Source organism: the organism of the source record quoted next, unplaced genomic scaffold (genome assembly GCF_019419815.1).
Source record: "Pyrus x bretschneideri cultivar Hongxiangsu unplaced genomic scaffold, Pyrus_bretschneideri_v1 Contig12, whole genome shotgun sequence".
In the NCBI taxonomy this organism is placed as follows: domain Eukaryota; kingdom Viridiplantae; phylum Streptophyta; class Magnoliopsida; order Rosales; family Rosaceae; genus Pyrus; species Pyrus x bretschneideri.
The window spans coordinates 70,885-89,726 of record NW_025999413.1 but is presented as its reverse complement, the minus strand read 5'-3'; the positions used below and the strand labels follow the sequence as shown (position 1 = coordinate 89,726).

General features: G+C 37.8%; 1 protein-coding gene across 7 annotated transcripts; it reads left to right on the top strand.

Annotated features, from left to right (window-relative positions):
• The first annotated feature begins 129 nt into the window (after positions 1 to 129).
• On the top strand, positions 130 to 7,469 carry LOC108865426 (syntaxin-22). 7 transcript variants are annotated; one of them, XM_018644938.2, is made up of 8 exons: positions 130 to 993; positions 1,091 to 1,184; positions 1,380 to 1,501; positions 1,652 to 1,750; positions 2,190 to 2,347; positions 2,431 to 2,531; positions 3,397 to 5,769; positions 6,181 to 6,656. In XM_018644938.2, exons 1-7 carry the CDS (start codon positions 818 to 820, stop codon positions 3,505 to 3,507), a joined length of 861 nt encoding a protein of 286 aa, XP_018500454.1. In that variant the 5' UTR covers positions 130 to 817; the 3' UTR covers positions 3,508 to 5,769; positions 6,181 to 6,656. The 7 variants fall into 7 exon arrangements, with proteins under 7 accessions (XP_018500454.1, XP_018500455.1, XP_048433644.1 ...); XM_018644939.2 differs by lacking the exons at positions 3,397 to 5,769; positions 6,181 to 6,656 and adding an exon at positions 3,019 to 3,360 and having other exon boundaries at positions 721 to 993; XM_048577687.1 differs by lacking the exons at positions 130 to 993; positions 1,091 to 1,184; positions 1,380 to 1,501; ... (2 more) ...; positions 2,431 to 2,531; positions 6,181 to 6,656 and adding an exon at positions 7,133 to 7,469 and having other exon boundaries at positions 4,314 to 5,769.
• Positions 7,470 to 18,842: the final 11,373 nt, after the last annotated feature.

The window sequence follows — 18,842 nt, the reverse complement described above, 5'->3', positions numbered from 1 at the left end:
TCCACAGTCGAAACTGGGTATGCATTTAAATTACAGAATGAGGTCTTCCACTAAGTCACAAATTTATTTTGTCGCTTTTCTATTGTTTTACGGGAAATGTGTTTTTTCTTTTCTGATCCCACTTCTATCATTTAAATATGATTTTATTTATACATAAATAAAATCATGCCCTTGTTTAATTTTTATTTACTTTTATTCAATTTAAATTTTAAAAGTAAATATATAAGTTACGCAATGAAATAAATATATTAGTATTGAAAAAGGTTAAATGGCTAATTAGGGATGAAATCGAAACTCCTCCGACCTTAAGAGATAGATCAGAGCATCATCACTAAATTGGAAAAAAAAAATCGGAAACTACCAACGTTTTGCTAGTATCAGCAAAACAAAAATATCCATAGCTTTCTAGTGTTGTTTACTCTTTATTTTTTAAGCACGGCGGGCTAAGTTTAACTCCATTTGTTTTAATTTAATTTAGAAAGAAATAGTAAAAAGTGCGCAATTTATTGAAAAATATTTAAATAATTCTTTTTTACTATTAAAAATGTTTATATATTATAAGAACAAAAAAAAAAAAAAAAGTAGACAGTTCATTAGAATTTTGAATAAAAATGTATGTTTACTATTAAAAAAGTGTCCCTAATAATAAAAAAAATATGTCTAAGAATTTTTGAATAAAAAAAAAATTTTGCGAGGGCTTATATTAATTTTTCGTTTAAGGTATTCAGTCAATCTCTGATAAGCAGCTAGTGAATCTGTGATGCGCCCTCTCCTCCCAACTGATCTTATTAGAAATTAACAAGAAAGAAAGGAAGAAATGAGCTTTCAAGATGTGCAGAGTGGCGGAGGAGGAAGGGGAAGGAAGGCATCGGCGTCTCCGCCTCAAGCGGTGGCTGCGGGCATATTCCAGATCAACACTGCCGTTGGCACTTTCCGTAGAATGGTCGATGCCATCGGGACTGCCAAGGACACTTCCGATCACCGCCAGAAGCTGTGCGTCTCTCTTTCTCTCTTTGTTATGCAAATACAAATACAAATTCATTCATGAATCATTATTATGTAATGTAACGAGTGGAAATGCAAAGTGCAGGCACAACACGAGGCAACGCATACTTGAGCTGGTAAAAGAAACGTCTGCCAAGCTCAAATCCCTCACCCAATCTGATCGCCAATCCAATGTCAATGTGCGTTTCTTTCTTTACCTCACTCACTCACTCAACTCACTCTCATCACTCATCATGAGTGCCTCCGCTTTTTGAATTTCATCTGCTAAACTATATCACATTCCAACAATTTCACACATTTCTTTCTACTTTCTAATTTCTAGTTCAAATTTCAAAACTAGTCAAAACAAAATGGATATTGTCTTGATTTTTCAGCCGAGTAAGCAGATCGAAGATGCTAAGCTTGCAAGAGATTTCCAGACCACATTGCAAGAATTTCAGAAAGTTCAACAGCTCGCCTCTGAGCGCGAGTCTACTTACATGCCTTCCTTGCCAACGTACCCCCTACCCTACTACATTTCTCCTCTTTTCACCTTTCTAATTTAAATTTATACTTGTGTTTGTGTGTTTTTGTGTTTGTATGTATGACTTTTTGGCTTACCTCCGCACCTTGTTCTTGTTTTATTCGGTACTTGCTTTGACTACAGTTCTGCGGCTTCCGCTTCTGCCTCCGGGGAATATCTGGAGCCTAGCAGTAGCAGCACCAGGGATCAGCACCGCCAACCTTTCCTTCAGGACCAAAAGAGGTAATCCATTTCCATGCTCTCCTTCTACATTCACATCATTTCCTCTGCCTAACATTCCAGTCCTTTTTCTTTTCATTTTATTATTTCCTCTCTCATTGGCTTATTACCAATTTCACATCATCCTTCACTTCACCTTCCACCTTTGTCTTTTCATCTTCGGTTGGACTTTAACTCTTGTATTATTAAAAACCTTGGAGCCCCCATTCCATCCCATGGGCCCATGGCCATGGCCATCGGTTTCTATTGTATTTTCAGTGGCTCAAAGTCTCAAGTTGCTTCTATGAACCTTGTACATTGGGAGGGAGTCTTAACTTTGGCCGAAAACTGACCATGTATAGTTAATAGTTTGAGCATCTTCGCATGCATACACCATTACACATGGGTTGGTTTGATGCACGGTTTACAAGGATTCTATTTTGAAACAACATCTCACCTACAGGCAGGAATTACTTTTGCTTGATAATGAGGTTGCTTTCAATGAGGCCATCATTGAGGAGAGGGAACAGGGTATTCGAGACATAGAAGCACAAATCGGGGAAGCTAGTGAAATTTTCAAGGACCTTGCTGTTCTCGTTCATGAGCAGGGTGTGGTCATTGGTAATACAGCTCTCTTTCACTTTGCATTCATGGAGCTTTTTCCTCTTATTGTATTTATCGGGCATATTGTTCTATCATTGCAGATGACATTCAATCAAACATTGACAACTCTTCCTCTGCAACAACCCAAGCTAGAGTTCAGCTAGCTAAGGCTTCCAAAGGAGTTAAATTCAGATGCTCATGGGTAAGGAGTAAACAATAAATTAAACAAACTAGTTAACTTTCATCTCTTATCTACCTCACCTACCACTAGTACAGGGTGTTTAGCACTTTATGGTTGATCTGTTAGGGCAAAAGGATGTGTTTTGGAATTGTGAGCGTTAACAAAAGAAGTGAAAGAATTCATTTATCACAAAAGGAAATTAGCATCCCCACATCATGGCATCTAGACTGTGACACATAATGGACAGAAAAGAAGACATTAGGTTGCAATGAGAAATGGAATTTACATGCAAACACAAACTTTCATTTGTTTTGTTTAGTGAAAACTAGCAAGAAGACTGTCTGGTCTGGTGTAGCAGAGATTTCGTATAGGACATGTTAGGGTAGTTTGCAAACAAGATCGCCCTATCACACAACAATTTTAGGTTATCTTAGAATTGGATTCTGATTATCTCCAATTTGTCATTTCGTATATCTTATCTTCAATGTCGGTCTATTGTCTGTTGCAGTGTTGGTGGGTGCTCGCAGTTTTGGTAGTGGTGGTTGTGATCGTCGTGATCATCCTTATCATATAATGTGCAAGTACATACATACATAGTCATGTTGTGCCTATGTATGACAATGTTGTTTGTGCGATCATTTCTTTGTTTATTGATGTCCTCCAGCTTTTGGTTGAGATTTACATGTATTAGAGTGGAAACTGGAACGTCTCTTTTTTCACTTTCCTTTTATCTTGCGGCGGTTTTGATTGTTTTTGTTAGCAATGGTTTATCCTCCGTGTACTGTGGTTCCTGGGTTTCACTTTTTGTAATTTTTTGTTTTTAATAGTGGATTAATAGTTTTTGCTGTCCTGTTCTTGTATATTAAAAGATGCATGTCCTTTCCAGCTCCCTTCCAGGAAAGGAGACGATGAGAATACGAATGGGAAAGAAGGAAAAGGTGAGTATGGTGAAGATTACGATTCTGTTGGTGAAGATTACGATTCTGTGCTCTTATAATATCGATGTCTATTTTCTGAAATGTAAATATTGGAAACCAACGATGACACTGACCAAGATTAGGAAGGATTATGATGATCTATCTGTGCTCTTAGATCCAGGTGACAAAGCTTTTCCAGCAATGAGTTTTTGGTTGGAAAAAAAAAAAAAAAAACGATTTTGAAGGGTTATGTTATATGCCCCATTTCCCTTCCCAGAATTTACATGATTGATTTTAGAGACATCGATATGCCAATGAGATACTAATGTCATTGAGATGCTGTTGAGATTTTGCGAGATGCCACTAAGAGAGTGTTGATATGACGTTGAGATACCGTCGTCAAGAGAGCGTCGAGAGGCCTTCGCCTTTGTGGTTCTGTAGAGATGCCATCAAGAGGCGTTGAGACTGACTTAGAGAATTAAAATGACTCAAAATCTCTCTGAATTCACACAATGAAAAATTCGTCACTTTCACAAATGAATTTTTATAGCTTGGATATGTTTTTTCAGCCATATTTTAGCTTGTATGTTGAATAGCGGCAAATTTAACTCCATCCGAAGTAGTTTAGGCCGGGAGAGGATTCGAACACATCGCCGCACCTTGGGTGGCTGCTTTCTCTCACTTTGCCTGTCAAACAGGCGGACGGATCAGGCGTGGAGTAATTCTTTTCTATTTCTAGTGATCGTTTGGTGGGCCCAACAACTAGCGTGCGTCCGCAACACTTATACGATGCCGTTTCCTAAAGATTATTGACTTTGTCGTATGGATGCCAGGCTCGGGCGGCCATTAGAAGAAATATAGATAATAAGAAATCAGACCGGCCCAAGGGGGTTGAAGCAATTCTTGACTGAGCAAACACAAAATAAGTAAATGGCAATGCCCATGTAAAAGTAAAGTGGCCCGGCCCCCAAACACAAAACAATTTCAAGCGCAACTGTCTTGAGAATTGAGATGGTAGTGTGAATTGGGCAGGAGAGTTTGCAGAGGTTATGTGAATCATCTTCAGCGGTCACCGGCTTCTATTTCCATAGTCTTCCGAGGATCTGAGTAATTAGGAGGATCATCTGATTACGATCTGATTGGGATCGGAGCGGAGGTCGAACGATGACCCCTTGTGTTTAGCCTTTGGTCTGCCTCCACCTCGTTTTTTATTTATTAATTTCATTGCGAGTGTTTTTTTATTTATTCGAAAACAAGTAATCGATTCGGGACTCAAAATTCCGAAACTCAAAACTCAGAGAGAGAGAGAGAGAGATTGAAGCAGCATCAGAGGAACGAGAGAGAGAGACAGAGAAATGGCAGCCCTAGTGTACCAGATATTGTCTTCCTCCGCCCTGGTATCACTGGGACTCTACCACATGGTGGCCACCACCCGCAACCACCTCAAATCTCCACAGTCCTACGCCGCCAAGCCCTACCACCCCTTCCCCCTCTCCTCTTCCTCTTCCAACCTTAATGCTCCTCATCATCGTCTCAGGTATCTCCAGCTCTATGCCATCATCGCCTGCCTATTGGTCGCCGTCGTCCACCAGACCCTCACCTCCTTCGACGCCGACCCACTCCTCAAGGGCCGAACACCCGTACACCGATTCACGTCCCTGCAGTCCGCGGCCTCTCTCTTCCTCTTTCTGCTGCTCACGCTGGCTCTCCTGCTTTCCGAGTGGGCCCCATCGGTTCTTCCGCTGCCCTCGGATCTGGTGTTCGGGCTGGCCGCGGCCCTCTTCTACCTGCAGTCGCTGATGTCGTGGGGTGCGGCGTCGGTGCAGATGTCGGATCTGCAGGCTAAGTGCGACTCGGTTTCCGGTCGGATCACGGCGGTGGCGTCGGGGCTGTGCGTGGTTCTGGCGTGCCAGCCGAGGGTGTTCGTAGCGGATGTGGGGTTAGGGGCGGTCATGTGCCTGCAGGGGCTGTGGGTATTGCAGACGGGGCTGTCGCTGTACGTGGAGGCGTTCATCCCGGAGGGGTGCCACAAGCTCCTGGACGTGGTGATCGGGGTGGAGGGTTCCACCAAGTGCGACCTGGACGAGTCCCGGTACAGGGCGGTGGCCATTCTGGATCTGGTGTTCTTGGTGCACGTCATGTTCGTCCTGCTCATTGTCATGGTCACCTACGCCGTCGTTGCCAAGTTTGTTGGAATCCGAAGATTAGGTTCATATGAGGTATTGCCCAACGCCGCTCCCTCCTCCGACCACAACAACCACATTCAGATGAAAGCCTTGAGCGGCACTCAGGCTTAGTTAGCATCCACACCCACACCTCATTGTCGTCCAGGAGAATCACCGGTACTTTTCTTTCCTTTTATTAGATTTTTATTGTTCTTTAAATCACTGTAGTACTATGTATACCATTATCTTTAGTTGCATTATGTTACCATCACAATTACAAACTGCAAACTGCTCTGCTCTTTCTTTTGGCTCCGGTATTTGTTTACTACTTCTGCCCTATGTTGCCCTCTCTCTTACTCCTCCATTGTTACGTTAATGAATACGGCTCCCTTTGTATCTCCTGCCTGTTTGTTGTGTCCTTTCTTCTTTGTTCTCGTCAATTGGAATAGATTACTTGTTTTGTTGGCGTACTGGCTTTAAGGGCCTTCACTACCTACCAAGTTCTAATGAACTTGTAAAATGCAAAAACCATTTAGGTTGCAATGTGGGGTTAACCATTCGTTTGAGACTTCTTCAACTTCTTCTCAGGGTTGCATGTTTAGACTTTAGAGACAAAGTGCCTAAGTCCGAGCTTATGAAAACAGACTCAGAGTGTGGGTGGGGGTGGCAATGTGGCCATGCAAGATTCGAAAGCTCTTCACTAACATCTTCATGAAAGACAGAAAACTGGTATGCAATGGGTTTATTAGTTTACTTCTTAACTGATGTAACTGACATGTAAGATCTGTTACCATATGCGGGGTAGATTTTGCGGTTAGTGAAGGTACCCAAATATGTGCATTTCACTGCAAAGCAATCTCTTGTTGGTAGATATTTTGAATTGGAAACTGTTTAGTTCTTTGTCATATGGTATAATCTTCAGGTGCCTTGTAAGTGAGGAGTTTCAACACGCGTTTGGAACTTTAGATACTCTTCACCTTGGAAATAGATTCAAGTGGTTGTTCCATTTGGTTTCATGTTTTTGTACATCTTTCTATATTTATTTTGGCAGTGCTTTGTGTGTCTGCTCATGTGTTAATTTAAGCAGGGGAAGTGCTATCTCAGGATTTTAATCGACGACACTGAATGACTTTGTTGTCCTTGGTGTTGCGTAAATAAAACTAAAGCATTACCATCATTGTCATTCTATAGCATATATGAAAAGATGATTATGAAACAGTATGTTTGATACCAACTCACACTATGTAGTTATATTTGTTTGTATAAAGAGGGTGGGGTTGGATTAGATTACTGTTCATATGTAGAAAATTTGTTATGTGAAGGTATGAAGTTGATGAAGTGGAAGGCTGAAATTGGATAGTCTGGATAGAACAATTATAATTGAATAGTACGAGAAAGTTGTAGTATTACTAACATGTAGAACCACAACTTTGATTCATTTTTGTGTTTGTGTAAGCGTTGTATTTACGATAGCCTTCCCTTACTGGGAGGGCAAAAATGGCATTTGATCAGAGTTAATCGACAAGGAATGTGTCCGCAGTCCGCACTGAGGGCTTCCCTACTGATAGGAAACTGCAGGTAGCCATTTCCGTTCTCAAAGTCACATGTTCGGTCGACATGACAAAGGAACCTCCGGAGCTGCTTTGCATATGAGATGTTATGTTACGTGCCAGGTGTTGGGGTCTGTCACGACCAAAAACCGGGTTGGTAAGAAGGGGTTTTGTGGAATATAGGTGATTTGATCAACAATGGGTCCTTATTGAATCGGTTTCTAGGTGATCGATGCATATATACTATATTTATTGAGTCTCATAAGTGTTTATTTTATTTTATGGATTTGAAGCTGGAAAATAGAAAACGCGATAAAAGTTACTAGTGGTGCCCGGAAGTCATTTTCCTGCTGTGCAAAATATTGCGAATGTCTAGCATGAATTTTGAGAAGCTTGCAAGACGACGACAATGTCAAAAATAGATTTTACGATTGTTTTGCTCAAAAACCGATTAAAATCGTGATTGTTAGCTCAAGTTTTTGTGCCGGACGATGCAACGAGGACAAGAACAACATTACAGCTGTTGGCTGGCTAGGGCATTGAATTCAAACAACCATAAGCCATGATTAATTCTCTTAGCAAGCAGGCTTAAGCAAAGTCCTTGATTATGTATCAATTATCCACCAGAAGACCACCAGAAGAATATACAAAGATGTTATCACAGGATACAACACGGTAAGAACATACGCGTATTTTTCAGAAATGATTTTTTGGTCACACCAAACGAACGGGACTCCGCGTTATATTCCGATATTCTTGAAACCTCCTGAACGCAAGAAGAAAGTTGAGAGAATTTAAGTAGTTAGCTAGCCACTTGAACTGATTTCTCTACTTACTTTTCCAAGAGAGATTAATTTATGTACGAGAGGGTAAATACATTTGTAACTGATGGAAGACAGGAACTTATTTCTTAAATTACATTTTATCATTTTAGATTTGGATGCAATTGCAATCTCATATAATTAGTTTAAAATATTTCAATTTCATACATTTACTTATTATTTTATTCAATTTCATACCATCGTTAGTTAATTTGTTAAATTGACGATGATTGTGTCACGGGCGGAGCCCTTATTTTTCAGATTTGGAACTTAAATTTGTGCCATGTGTTAATTCATTTAATTATTTTATTAAAAAAACTAAAAAAGGGAGAAAAAAAACCAAATAATAAAGAAAACCTTAAGCTAGATCTTCATCTTCTTCGCAATAACCCAGCCCCCACACATCAATCGGCGCGACTCATGTTTGTTTTCTTTGCCTGCAAATATAGCCCAACACAGAAACATTAAAAAACCCATTTGAGCTACTCCACATCGTCTCTTCTCTTCTCTCTCTCGCTTTCAATTCCAGAAAATCCATTCCAAAAAAATCAGAGGGCAAAGGAATCAAAATCAAAAACCCAGAAGAATGATTGGTGTTGGAATTCATGTGATTTCATCACATTTGAATTCCAGTGAGTTCATCAAAATTTGGACAACAAGATAACTTAGAAATAACCTATAACGCACGTGAACTTATAAAGTCTTGTTTGTTACGCGGTATATATCACCAGATATGACTACTAATACAGAGTCAGATATTTGGTGCTCTAACGTACTGAATAGTATCCAGACTTAATCCGACCCCAACACTTTAGTACTCCTCACACCCGGCTAATTATCCTCCCCAAAAAGAGTGTATTATTAATCTGACCGCTTCGTCAAGTTCCTACCTTTTTCCTTCTCTTCTCCTCCCTATCAAAGCAACGCCCCTTCCATCCATCCTTATATCCGTTACGATCTGCGAGGTTGACCCATGGCTTCCAAATAGATCTTGAATGAGCTCAAAGATCTCGACAAGGACCCCCGACCTCTTGCAGGCAGATAGAGTCTCCTCCTTCATCGACCCCTATTCTTATTTACCTGTTTTTTTTTATTTTTTATTTTAGTTTTACAGTTTTTTTTCATTTTTCATCGTCCTCAGCATGTTTCGAAGTTCGATCTGAGAATTTTAGAGTCTCCTTCTTCTTCGTCCCCTGTTCTTATTTACCTACTTTTTGTTTAGTTTTACAATTACTTTCATTTTTCATCGTCCTCAGCATGTTTCGAAGTTCAATCTGGGAATTTTAATCCTTTTGGTGATATGGGTTGTTTGTAAAACGGTAGGTTCTGATACGAGTTGTTTGTAAAATGGTAGAATTTGACATGGGTTATTCTTATTTTGTGTGCTTGTAAGCCTGTTTGGTTCTGGCTTTGTTGTTGAAATTACCGGTCAAAAATTTGTTTTCCCCCCATTTTCTCTTCCATTAACCGTCATTTTTTTTTTTTAAAAAGTAATAATATTTCGAAGTTCTCGTATTCAATACAATACCAATCACAGTATAAGCATTACGATATTAGTCCGATATTGCACCAAACGTCCGACTAATTTAGTCAGCACTATTCGATGACAAATTATTCTATCCGACTAAAATAATCAGTATTGTTCGAGCATGGATGAGGCAGTTACCAAATTCAATGGTGTGGATTGGTTCCTCTTCTCTGTATATAATCTTTGTGTTCATTTAGAAGGATAAGCCCTATTGTGAATCTTGAACATTATAGCACTGAGTACAAGAGAAGGGAAGACACCACCATAACAAGAAGTATGGTTACGAATTCTGGTCAGTACATACATCAAATTGTTATTAGGGTTTATGCAGATTACTGCGTTTAATGCACCAACTCATCAGGGAGCATGCATTCATTATAAATCTGAAGTTCATGTAGTTTAGCAATTTGATTGATTGGATCCTTTTTGAATAAAGATTACATGCAGTATTAGAGTCGGTCAATTCAAGTTCTAAACTCATGATTATGGAGAAATTTGGGAACTCAATCTATATGTTGTTTTAAAATTCCGCAATAATCGGTTTTATAACATACAGAATACCAAGTTATAACTGCTATATCTGATTCTTTTGTGTTTTGTAGGATTTGTCAAGTAAAGAAAAGAAAAATAGCATAAGTGAAATTTTAAGTAACAAATTCATCAAAACTGCTTGTGCAGGTCAGCTGACTTTGGAAGAAAGTTGCGGACAGCTCAGAATGAATTAGAGAATGAGCCTTATATGCTTGGAAAGCTACATATGTCCATTTTCTGGAGCATTTCGCGGATTGTTAATATCATTTTTTTAGAAGAAGTTATGATCGTTTTAACACTAAAAGGTTTCCAAGAGGCTGAGCAGTTTGTAACTAACAAGAAAGCATTGAAAGCAATAAATCCAATCAAACTAGCAGCCAAAACTGATGCGGCCAAGAACAAGCCAGCTGACACCTATTCAAATATCAGAGGAAATGGAAAATTAAGTGGGAGTAATGGGCATAAAGGCTGCCCAAAGAGTTACAATTGTTTTATCATTTCCTCTCACTTATTGTCATCACTAAATGGCTGTTAGTGGGGTGAGTTATGGAGAAAAAACTGTGGCAGCAGAAAAGAAGAAAAGGGCTGCAGGTTGCAGCGGCAAAGAGGGGAAAAAATGTGGAAAAAAAAAGATAGAAAAAAAGGAAGGAAAGCAAGGAAAAAAGGTAAGGCTGTTGCGTTGGGGAAGGAAGGAAAGGAAGGAGGAAATCTTGGCATTCTCTTCTTTCGGTTTTATCTTCTCAAACTCATGTCTTTCTTTTTGTTTAATTTGAGAATTATGTGTAACTAATTTTTAGTAGTTAGGGGCTGTTTTGAAGCCTCGAATATGATTGCAAGTTTGTTATGACATTTCGTTTGAATTACTTTTATTAATGGATGAAAATTGGTTCACTACTTGTCTCATTGATGAATTCTTTATGTGTTTTCTACGGATCCATACTTAGTAAGCATATCTAGGATTCTAATGCTATGAATATGTGTGTGCCTGCCCTTGTCGAATGAGGACCTACATATGTTCTAGAGTAGTACTTGTTAATTGCGATTAACATGTGAATCAATTTCTAGGATAAGTAAGACAACACTAGTACTTACGATGCCTTGTGATGACTCAAACTCTTTTCGTTCTTAATGATTTCTACTTGTTAAATCTATGAACACACCATTCTAGATTGCATGTTAGGGACTAAGTTAAGTTGGAAACGCCATTCTCTTAACATACTACATTAGAAAGAGTAATAGGTTGAGTTCTAACATTGAGCCAACTTGAACATCTTCATCTGAAAATGAAAGGAATTTGAATGAAACATAACATTTTTGCATGATTATTTGGTGGTGGATAGCAATTCCCCTAACTCGTTTTTCTTAATTTGCAAATTACTTAAAATCTGATTTTGTCATGTTTTTGTTTGATTTAATTTAAATAACAAATCAACTCCAAAAATCCCAAAATTTTGAGTGTAGCTCTGTGTGTCTAGTATCTGCATATAAAATTTCGTAGACTTTAGATAAGTGTAAGTCGGTCTATAATTATTTTTCGGTGGCTGATCAGTAGGGACAACAACCCAGTTTTTGTGACATTTTAAGTAGTTAGATAAAACAATCTTCTGCGGGAAAGACCCTTATTTTCATATGCTACAATTGACAAATCTTAGTGTTAATAAGGAAAATCAATAGAACATTTGTGTGCTATTTTGTGGTGTGCTTTTAATCCTATCAATTAAACATCGAAATGAACACTTAATAAACCAGTTTATAAGGTTAATGAGTAAGAATGTTTCCAAAGAAATTGATTGCTAGGATTGCTCATATACTGTCGTATAGCGAGTGATGATGCTCATGTTAATTGTGTAAAGTTAACTTGCCTAAAGGTGTTACTTTACATATATTCATGCGTTTTTATCCTTGGCTATGCAAAATTTCTTGGAGTTCATGTTATGTACATGGATAATGTCTTGCCTAAAGGTGACATTTATTCTGTAATGAAGTGTGACAAAAATATCAAGTTGAGTTCTTGATCACAGATAATTATGAACTCATAAATGAAAGAATCATGTTGTATGCATGTTTTAACATGTTGAATTTGGTGAATATTGAGAAGTTGAATGGTAACAACTTCAACACATAGAAGCATCAAATAGAGATGAACCTGGGAATGTTAAAGTTCATTGTGGCTTTCAAGACTCCTGAACCTAATGCACTAACTGTTTCAAGCATTGCACAAGATAGGGAGAATTTTGCAAGATGGGAGAAAACTAATCAAATGTCTCTCCTCATTATGCAAAATGCTAGGGAAGAGCACATTCGTGGTGGTATACCTAGCTGTGACTTAGCCAAGGATTACATGGCTAGGATTGAAGAGAAATTTAAGATGTCTGATAAAGCTGAGATATGTGTATATCTCGCTGCATCGATTAACACCAAACATGATGGAGTGAGTAGTGTTCGTGAACATCTGTTGAAATTGGTGAACATCTTTAACAAACTGAATGCATTGGACATTGGGATAACATAGTAGTTTCTGGTGCACATGGCCTTATACTCCTTATATGGTGATTATGATTAGATTAAGGTGAACTACAATACTTAGAATGAGACTTGGACAATCAATGAACTCATTTCCATTTGCTGTCAATAAGAGGAAAGAATGAAAAGGTCCAAGGCTGAAAAGATGGAGTTGGCAAATCTTGTCAATTCTGGGAAAGGAAAAGGAAAGATGGGGGTTACTGCATTCAAGAATGAGAATTACAAAGGCAAAAAACAGTTAGGATTTAAACACCAAGCTGGTGCATACTTTGGTGCCAAGAAATTCTTCAAAAACACTTTAATTGCTGCCAAAAATGATCGTGTCTCTTCCTCCATAGGTTTGCGAGTTAATAAAGCTCATCTTAAAAAGTGTTTCCATTGTCAATCCACTGAGCATTTAAGGAAAAACTATCCTGCATTCAATCTGGTTGGTTAAGAAAGGTAAAGCTGAAATTAATGTTTTTGTCACAGTAGAGTCTAACATGGTTTTCATTCCTCAAAATTCATGGTGGTTTGACACTGGTTGTTCAATCAATATAACTAATTCATTGCAGGGATTTCAAAACTAGAAGGGGACAAGTAAGGAGGTTTACAATGTGTTTGTTGGAAATGGGAATAAAGTGGTAGTTAACGCTATTGGCAGAATTATGTTAAGACCGTCATCTGGTTTTATTTTAATTTTGAACAATGTACTTATGTTCATTCAATAAGAAGGAATTTTTTTTTCAGTTACTCAATTTGTCAAGGATGGTTTTTCATATGTTGGTGATGTTAATCAAATTCAATTTTTTTTTTTTATTCAAAACCAGTATGACAATCCAATTGGTTATGCATTTCCAAATGGAGATCTTTGGCAAATTCAATGCACATATTATGAAGAATGTCTCAATCTTGAACATTCAATCTCGAAACGTATGCTTGTTAATGAGAAATCTTCAATGATGTAGCATAGAAGGCTAGGGCATATATCAAAAGAGAGAATGTTGAGACTAATTAAGAATGGCATATTGATGACTTTAAGGAATGCATAGACTGATATAAGGACAAAACTACCAATACAGGTAACAAAAAGAAAGCCACAAGAAGCAATGATCTCTTGGAGATCATTCATACAGATGTGTGTGGTCCCTTCCCAACAAAAACAATTTGTGAAAATTCATATTTTGTTCTCTTTATTGATGATTTCTCAAGATACACTTATTTGTATTTGATATCAGAAAAATCTCAAGTTTTAAATTGTTTTAAAGTTTTCAAAATTGAAATGGAAAGACAATTGGGAAAACATATTAAGGTTGTGAGATCCGATCGTGGAGGAGAGTTTTATGGTAAGTACACTGAAAGTGGACAACACATGGGTCATTTTGCCTTGTATTTGCAACAAAATGGTATTGTAGCATAGTACACTACCCCAGGAACACCATCTCATAATGGTGTTGCAGAAAGAAGAAATATGACTCTCAAAGATATGGTGAGAAGTATGTTTTCTTTGTCACATTTGCCGGATTTCTTGTGGGGAGAAGCAATCAAAACTGCCAATTACATACTCAATAGAGTGCCTACAAAAGCTATTGAGATTACTCCATTTAAAGCTTGGACATGGAGAAAGCCAAGCCTGTCCCATTTCACACAGAAGTGTCAAAGTGAGGTAGATTATACAATCCAAATGAGAAGAAATTGGATTGGAAGACAACCGGTTGTTATTTTATTGGTTATGCAGAGAAGTCAAAAGGTTCCAAATTTTACTGTCCTTATTCATACACTAGAATTGCATAAAGTCATAATGCTAAGTTCATTGAAAGTGTTGGTGAAACCTGTATTCCAAGTGATCACTCCAGCATTTTTTAAGATAGATATGAAGAAATTGAAGAACTAAACAATAGTTCTGTGATAAATCACTCCATGGTGTTACCATTGGCAGCTACAGGAACCACTGCAACTTCATTTCCAAGCAACAATACCATTGCACCACTTGATAGTGGTAATGTGGCATCCTGTAGCACTTTACAAGAGACTCCAACAAACACTTAGCCTCCATTAATTGTGCTTCCAAATGTTGCATTGACTTCTTAAGTGCCAATAGTTGTCCAGCCACAATTAGGCTCGGATCAACCTTCACAGCGGTTATGAGAAAGTCCACTAGAACTAGAAAATCAGCCATACCAGATGATTATATGGTTTATTTGCAAGAAATGAAGTATGATATTGGTGATGAGGATGACCTAACAAGCTACAAAGAGGCCATAGAAAACTCTAAATCTGGTATGTGGGAGGCTGTAATGAAAGATGAGTTAGTATCCATGTCGAGAAACAATGTTTGGACCTTGGTTGAAAATGTCTATAAGTTGCAAGTGGGTTTTTAAAACCAAATGACTCACAAGGAAATGTGGAAAGATTCAAAACTAGATTGGTGGCCAAGGGATACACTTAGAGAAAATGAGTAGACTACAACGGGGAGATCAAGTAACCATGAGTGCAGATAGACCCGGGGTGCCATAAATAGAAGGCCTCTTCGTGCTCTAGCTCACCTAGAAATCCCTACCAGTAAATTAAGTCACACTAAGATGACCATCAAAGGATATCCGTATTGGTATCAGACTTATTCCCATGTTTTGATCTTTCCATTTTTTTTACCCATTTCTTGGGTAAAGTCTCCCAACTATATTTGAAAAAAAATTGGTTATCCATAATGATTAAAATTCACTTGTAGTTCCGCTTCTTGCTATAACAGAAAGACTTGTCGGAAATCTGGTTGGTCCAGAAAGGCATGGGAGTCTTTGGGCGTATTTCATACGCTATTTCAATTTTTTTTATTTTTCTATTTGAATAGAAATCTCCCTTCCTAATATCTAATATAAAGTGATTGCATTTTTTCGGTCTATATGTAGATGTAGCTAATGAACCAATACCCAATGCTGCGCTAATTGGATGCCCAACATGAGCAGTTCCACCTGAAGCACTGGCTAAGTGAATGGAAAAAAGATAACCAGTTGACGAGGCACAAGGGCGGGTGTAGCTGATTGTACTTCCTCTCTGCCAGACCCAACCCTAAAACTAATAAAAAGAAAGGGGAATCAGAATACATTTCCTCGAGCAAGCAAATCAAGAGAAAAGGGAGACATATTTCGCTTAGCAATAATTCCAAAGTTCCTCACAAACTTAATGTAGTACCCCAAAAATTGGAGGGCGAAATCCTTTCCCGGCTCTGAAGTGTGTTATTTATTTATTTTATTACCTATAATGCTTGACCTCAGTCTTGTTTTTTGCTAGCTTGAGTCTAGAACTTTACTATCTCATTAAATGACGAATATATATATTTTATGGAAGATAGTCGGCCCACTTCTAGACGTTCCAGCGATTATGCCTGTTCTAGCCCTACCATCCGCCCCTATCATCATAATAAAAGGGGGTGCTTTCGAGCGGATCTGTGATTGGTCAAGGCGACCGAGAGGACACATACCTCCTCCATATTCCTTAAATAGGCAAGACTCGGATACTGCATGCGAGAAGCATAATAGTTTACTGAACAACTACTTAGATCTTGATTGATTTGGATGCAATGGAATTTTTTCATTACTCCAAAAAAAGCCATCCCATGAGTATACATGACCCCACTACCTGTATAAAGCGTACATCTCTGCTCAGGGAGTAGGTTAATTTCTTTTTACAAACTTTTTGTTCACTTGCATCATTGAATTAGGTTGACCTCCACATTGGTATATATGTCTTGGATGCATTTTGATTGCAGAGGTACATCACTTCAAATTTGCATATTGTCGGTTCCATTAATGCCATATGATGTTCTACACATGAAATCTATGAACTATATAAGATAAGAAAATTCAAAAAGGGTATTAAATGCACGTAGACTCTCAAATTTTATCAAAATCTGACTAAGAAGTAAGGCTGCAGCTCATCTATCAAATAAGAATAAGCTGGTTAAGTAGAAGGAACTTCCAGAGTGTGAAGCCCCTTGGGATAGGAGTAGGGGTGTAATTTTTTGCTAAATTAACATACCAACCGAATTACCAACCATACCATATCATACCAAAGTTGTGCTAAAAAATTTGTACCGTTGGTAATGGTACGTTATTTGTACCGTACCATACATTTTTGGTACGGTAATGGTACTCAAAACTATTACCAATGGTATACCGTACCATACCACTACTATTAATATTATATTATTTATTTATTCATTTATATATAATTAGGTATTATTATCATTATATATGCACTTTATATTTTTTTTTTTCTTCTAGTCATTTATCTAATCATCTCACCCTCTAACCTCTACTTCCCTAATAAAAAAACATAAGCTTTCTTGCGCTGCGACTCTTCATCTTTGCACCCATCTAGCCACCGACTTCATCTCTGCTAGTCTAGTTCTGGTGACTCTTTCTCTTTGGAGTCCATCTCATCATCTCCTTCATCAAATTGGGATGCCTTTCTCCCTATCTTCGTCTCTCAAGTTAATTTTTGTACAATTTTTAAAAATGTAGAGATGGAATTTATGAATTTTTGTACTATTTTTTTTAGGGATATTAGGTGCTTTCAGCAATTCTTCCATCTATTCACTTCTTGTTTCTTAAATGAATCTCTATAAAATTCTCATAATTAAATAATAAAAAAATTTAGAAACCCAAAGGGAGTGGCCAAAACACATTTAGGCCTTGAATTAGGTTGGGAAAAAAAAACAAATTTTGGCCCAAAACAAAGTGGTAATTACCATTACCCTACTATGCTAACCGAACTATTTGACATGCCGAAATTCGGTATACCAAAAATTTGGCATGGTAATGGTAATAGATTTTGTCATGAATTTGGTATGATAATTGGTACATGAATTTTGGTATGATAATCGTACCAATACCACTCCTAGATAGAAGATGAGACTTAGTCTGGGGCAACTACACTGTTCTCTCCCTCCGCACATGACTAATCAAGAACGAACTTCGCAATTAGAGTTTCTCGACCTTCTCAGGCATTGCAGAATGGTCCCAAAGAGGATGAGAAAAGGGATGCTGCTGGGCTAGGACCAACGCTTGCCACCCAATTATCGAAATTAAAAACGCCTCGAAAGGGGAAATTCGGCCGGGCTTACGTAGGGTTTTGTTTTTGCAGAGAGTCATCACCTCCTTCTCGAAGTACTCCCTTTCTTCCCTTTCAACTTGCCTGGCCATGGTAGAGCTCCAACAAGAATCCTCACCTCCCTCTCAAACTCTCACGCCGATTGGGAAAGGGTTGGTGTGAGGTTGGCGTTGGGGAAGTCTAGGGAGCGGACGACCAGGGAGGAGGATGTGTTGTCGCATGTGACCCAAGCCAATTGCAGGGGTGGAATCGGCGCAATTCAAGGAAGAGAAGGCGGAGTCGGGTCGTCGAGGGAGAGCTGGCCAAACACCCCGATCCCCAGTCCCCCTCTGCTCAGATTTTGTTCTTCTTTTTTCGTTTTTATTTTGGGAAGTGTTATTGGTAGTCCAAAAATCTCATTCTACACTTCTCACAAGTGTATTTTTCTTTCTTAATATAGAAATTTGGAATGTAGAATGAGATTTTTGGAGTGTTAATAACAATTCCCTTTATTTTTTTCATTTTTTTCCCTTAATTGTTTGGGTTTTTTTTATTTTTATTTTTATTTTTAAATAAATTAACCACGTGGCATGTGGAATTCACGTTTGTCACATCATTACTTAACTGTTAATTTAACAAATTGAGTAACAATTGTACAAAAATGAAATGAAATAATAAGATAATGTATATAACTGAAATGTTTTAAATATGGGGTAAGAAGTTGCAATTGTCTTTAAACCTGAGAAGCAAAATGTAATTTACTTTTATAAGTGATTTGTGTGACATATTTGCAATGTTGTAATTATAATTACTAGCATATTGGCACACACAAAGTGTGTGAGAATTTTCTTTTTTCTTTTTTTTTTTTTTTTTTTTTTGAAATAGAAGGAGAGAGGAAGAGAGTGATAGAGAATCTCAGAGTGGGAAGTTTTTATTTTATTTTTTTATGTTTTATAATTAGAGATATGTTAGGATTACATGTAAGTGATGTTTTGAAAAAAAAACAGCAAAATTTGGTTATGTGAAGTTATATTTCTACCTCATATTTCTTATTCATGTTTTGTTTTAATTAGAGGGTTAAACTGGTAATTTTATAGGATTTTAGTTGATAATGAGTATTTTATTTATTAATAAAGATTTTTGTCGGATTACAGGTTCTAATTATAGAAACTGTGATGAGGGCTGGATGATACCATTTAGTTGAAATTTAGTTGAATTAATTTAAATACT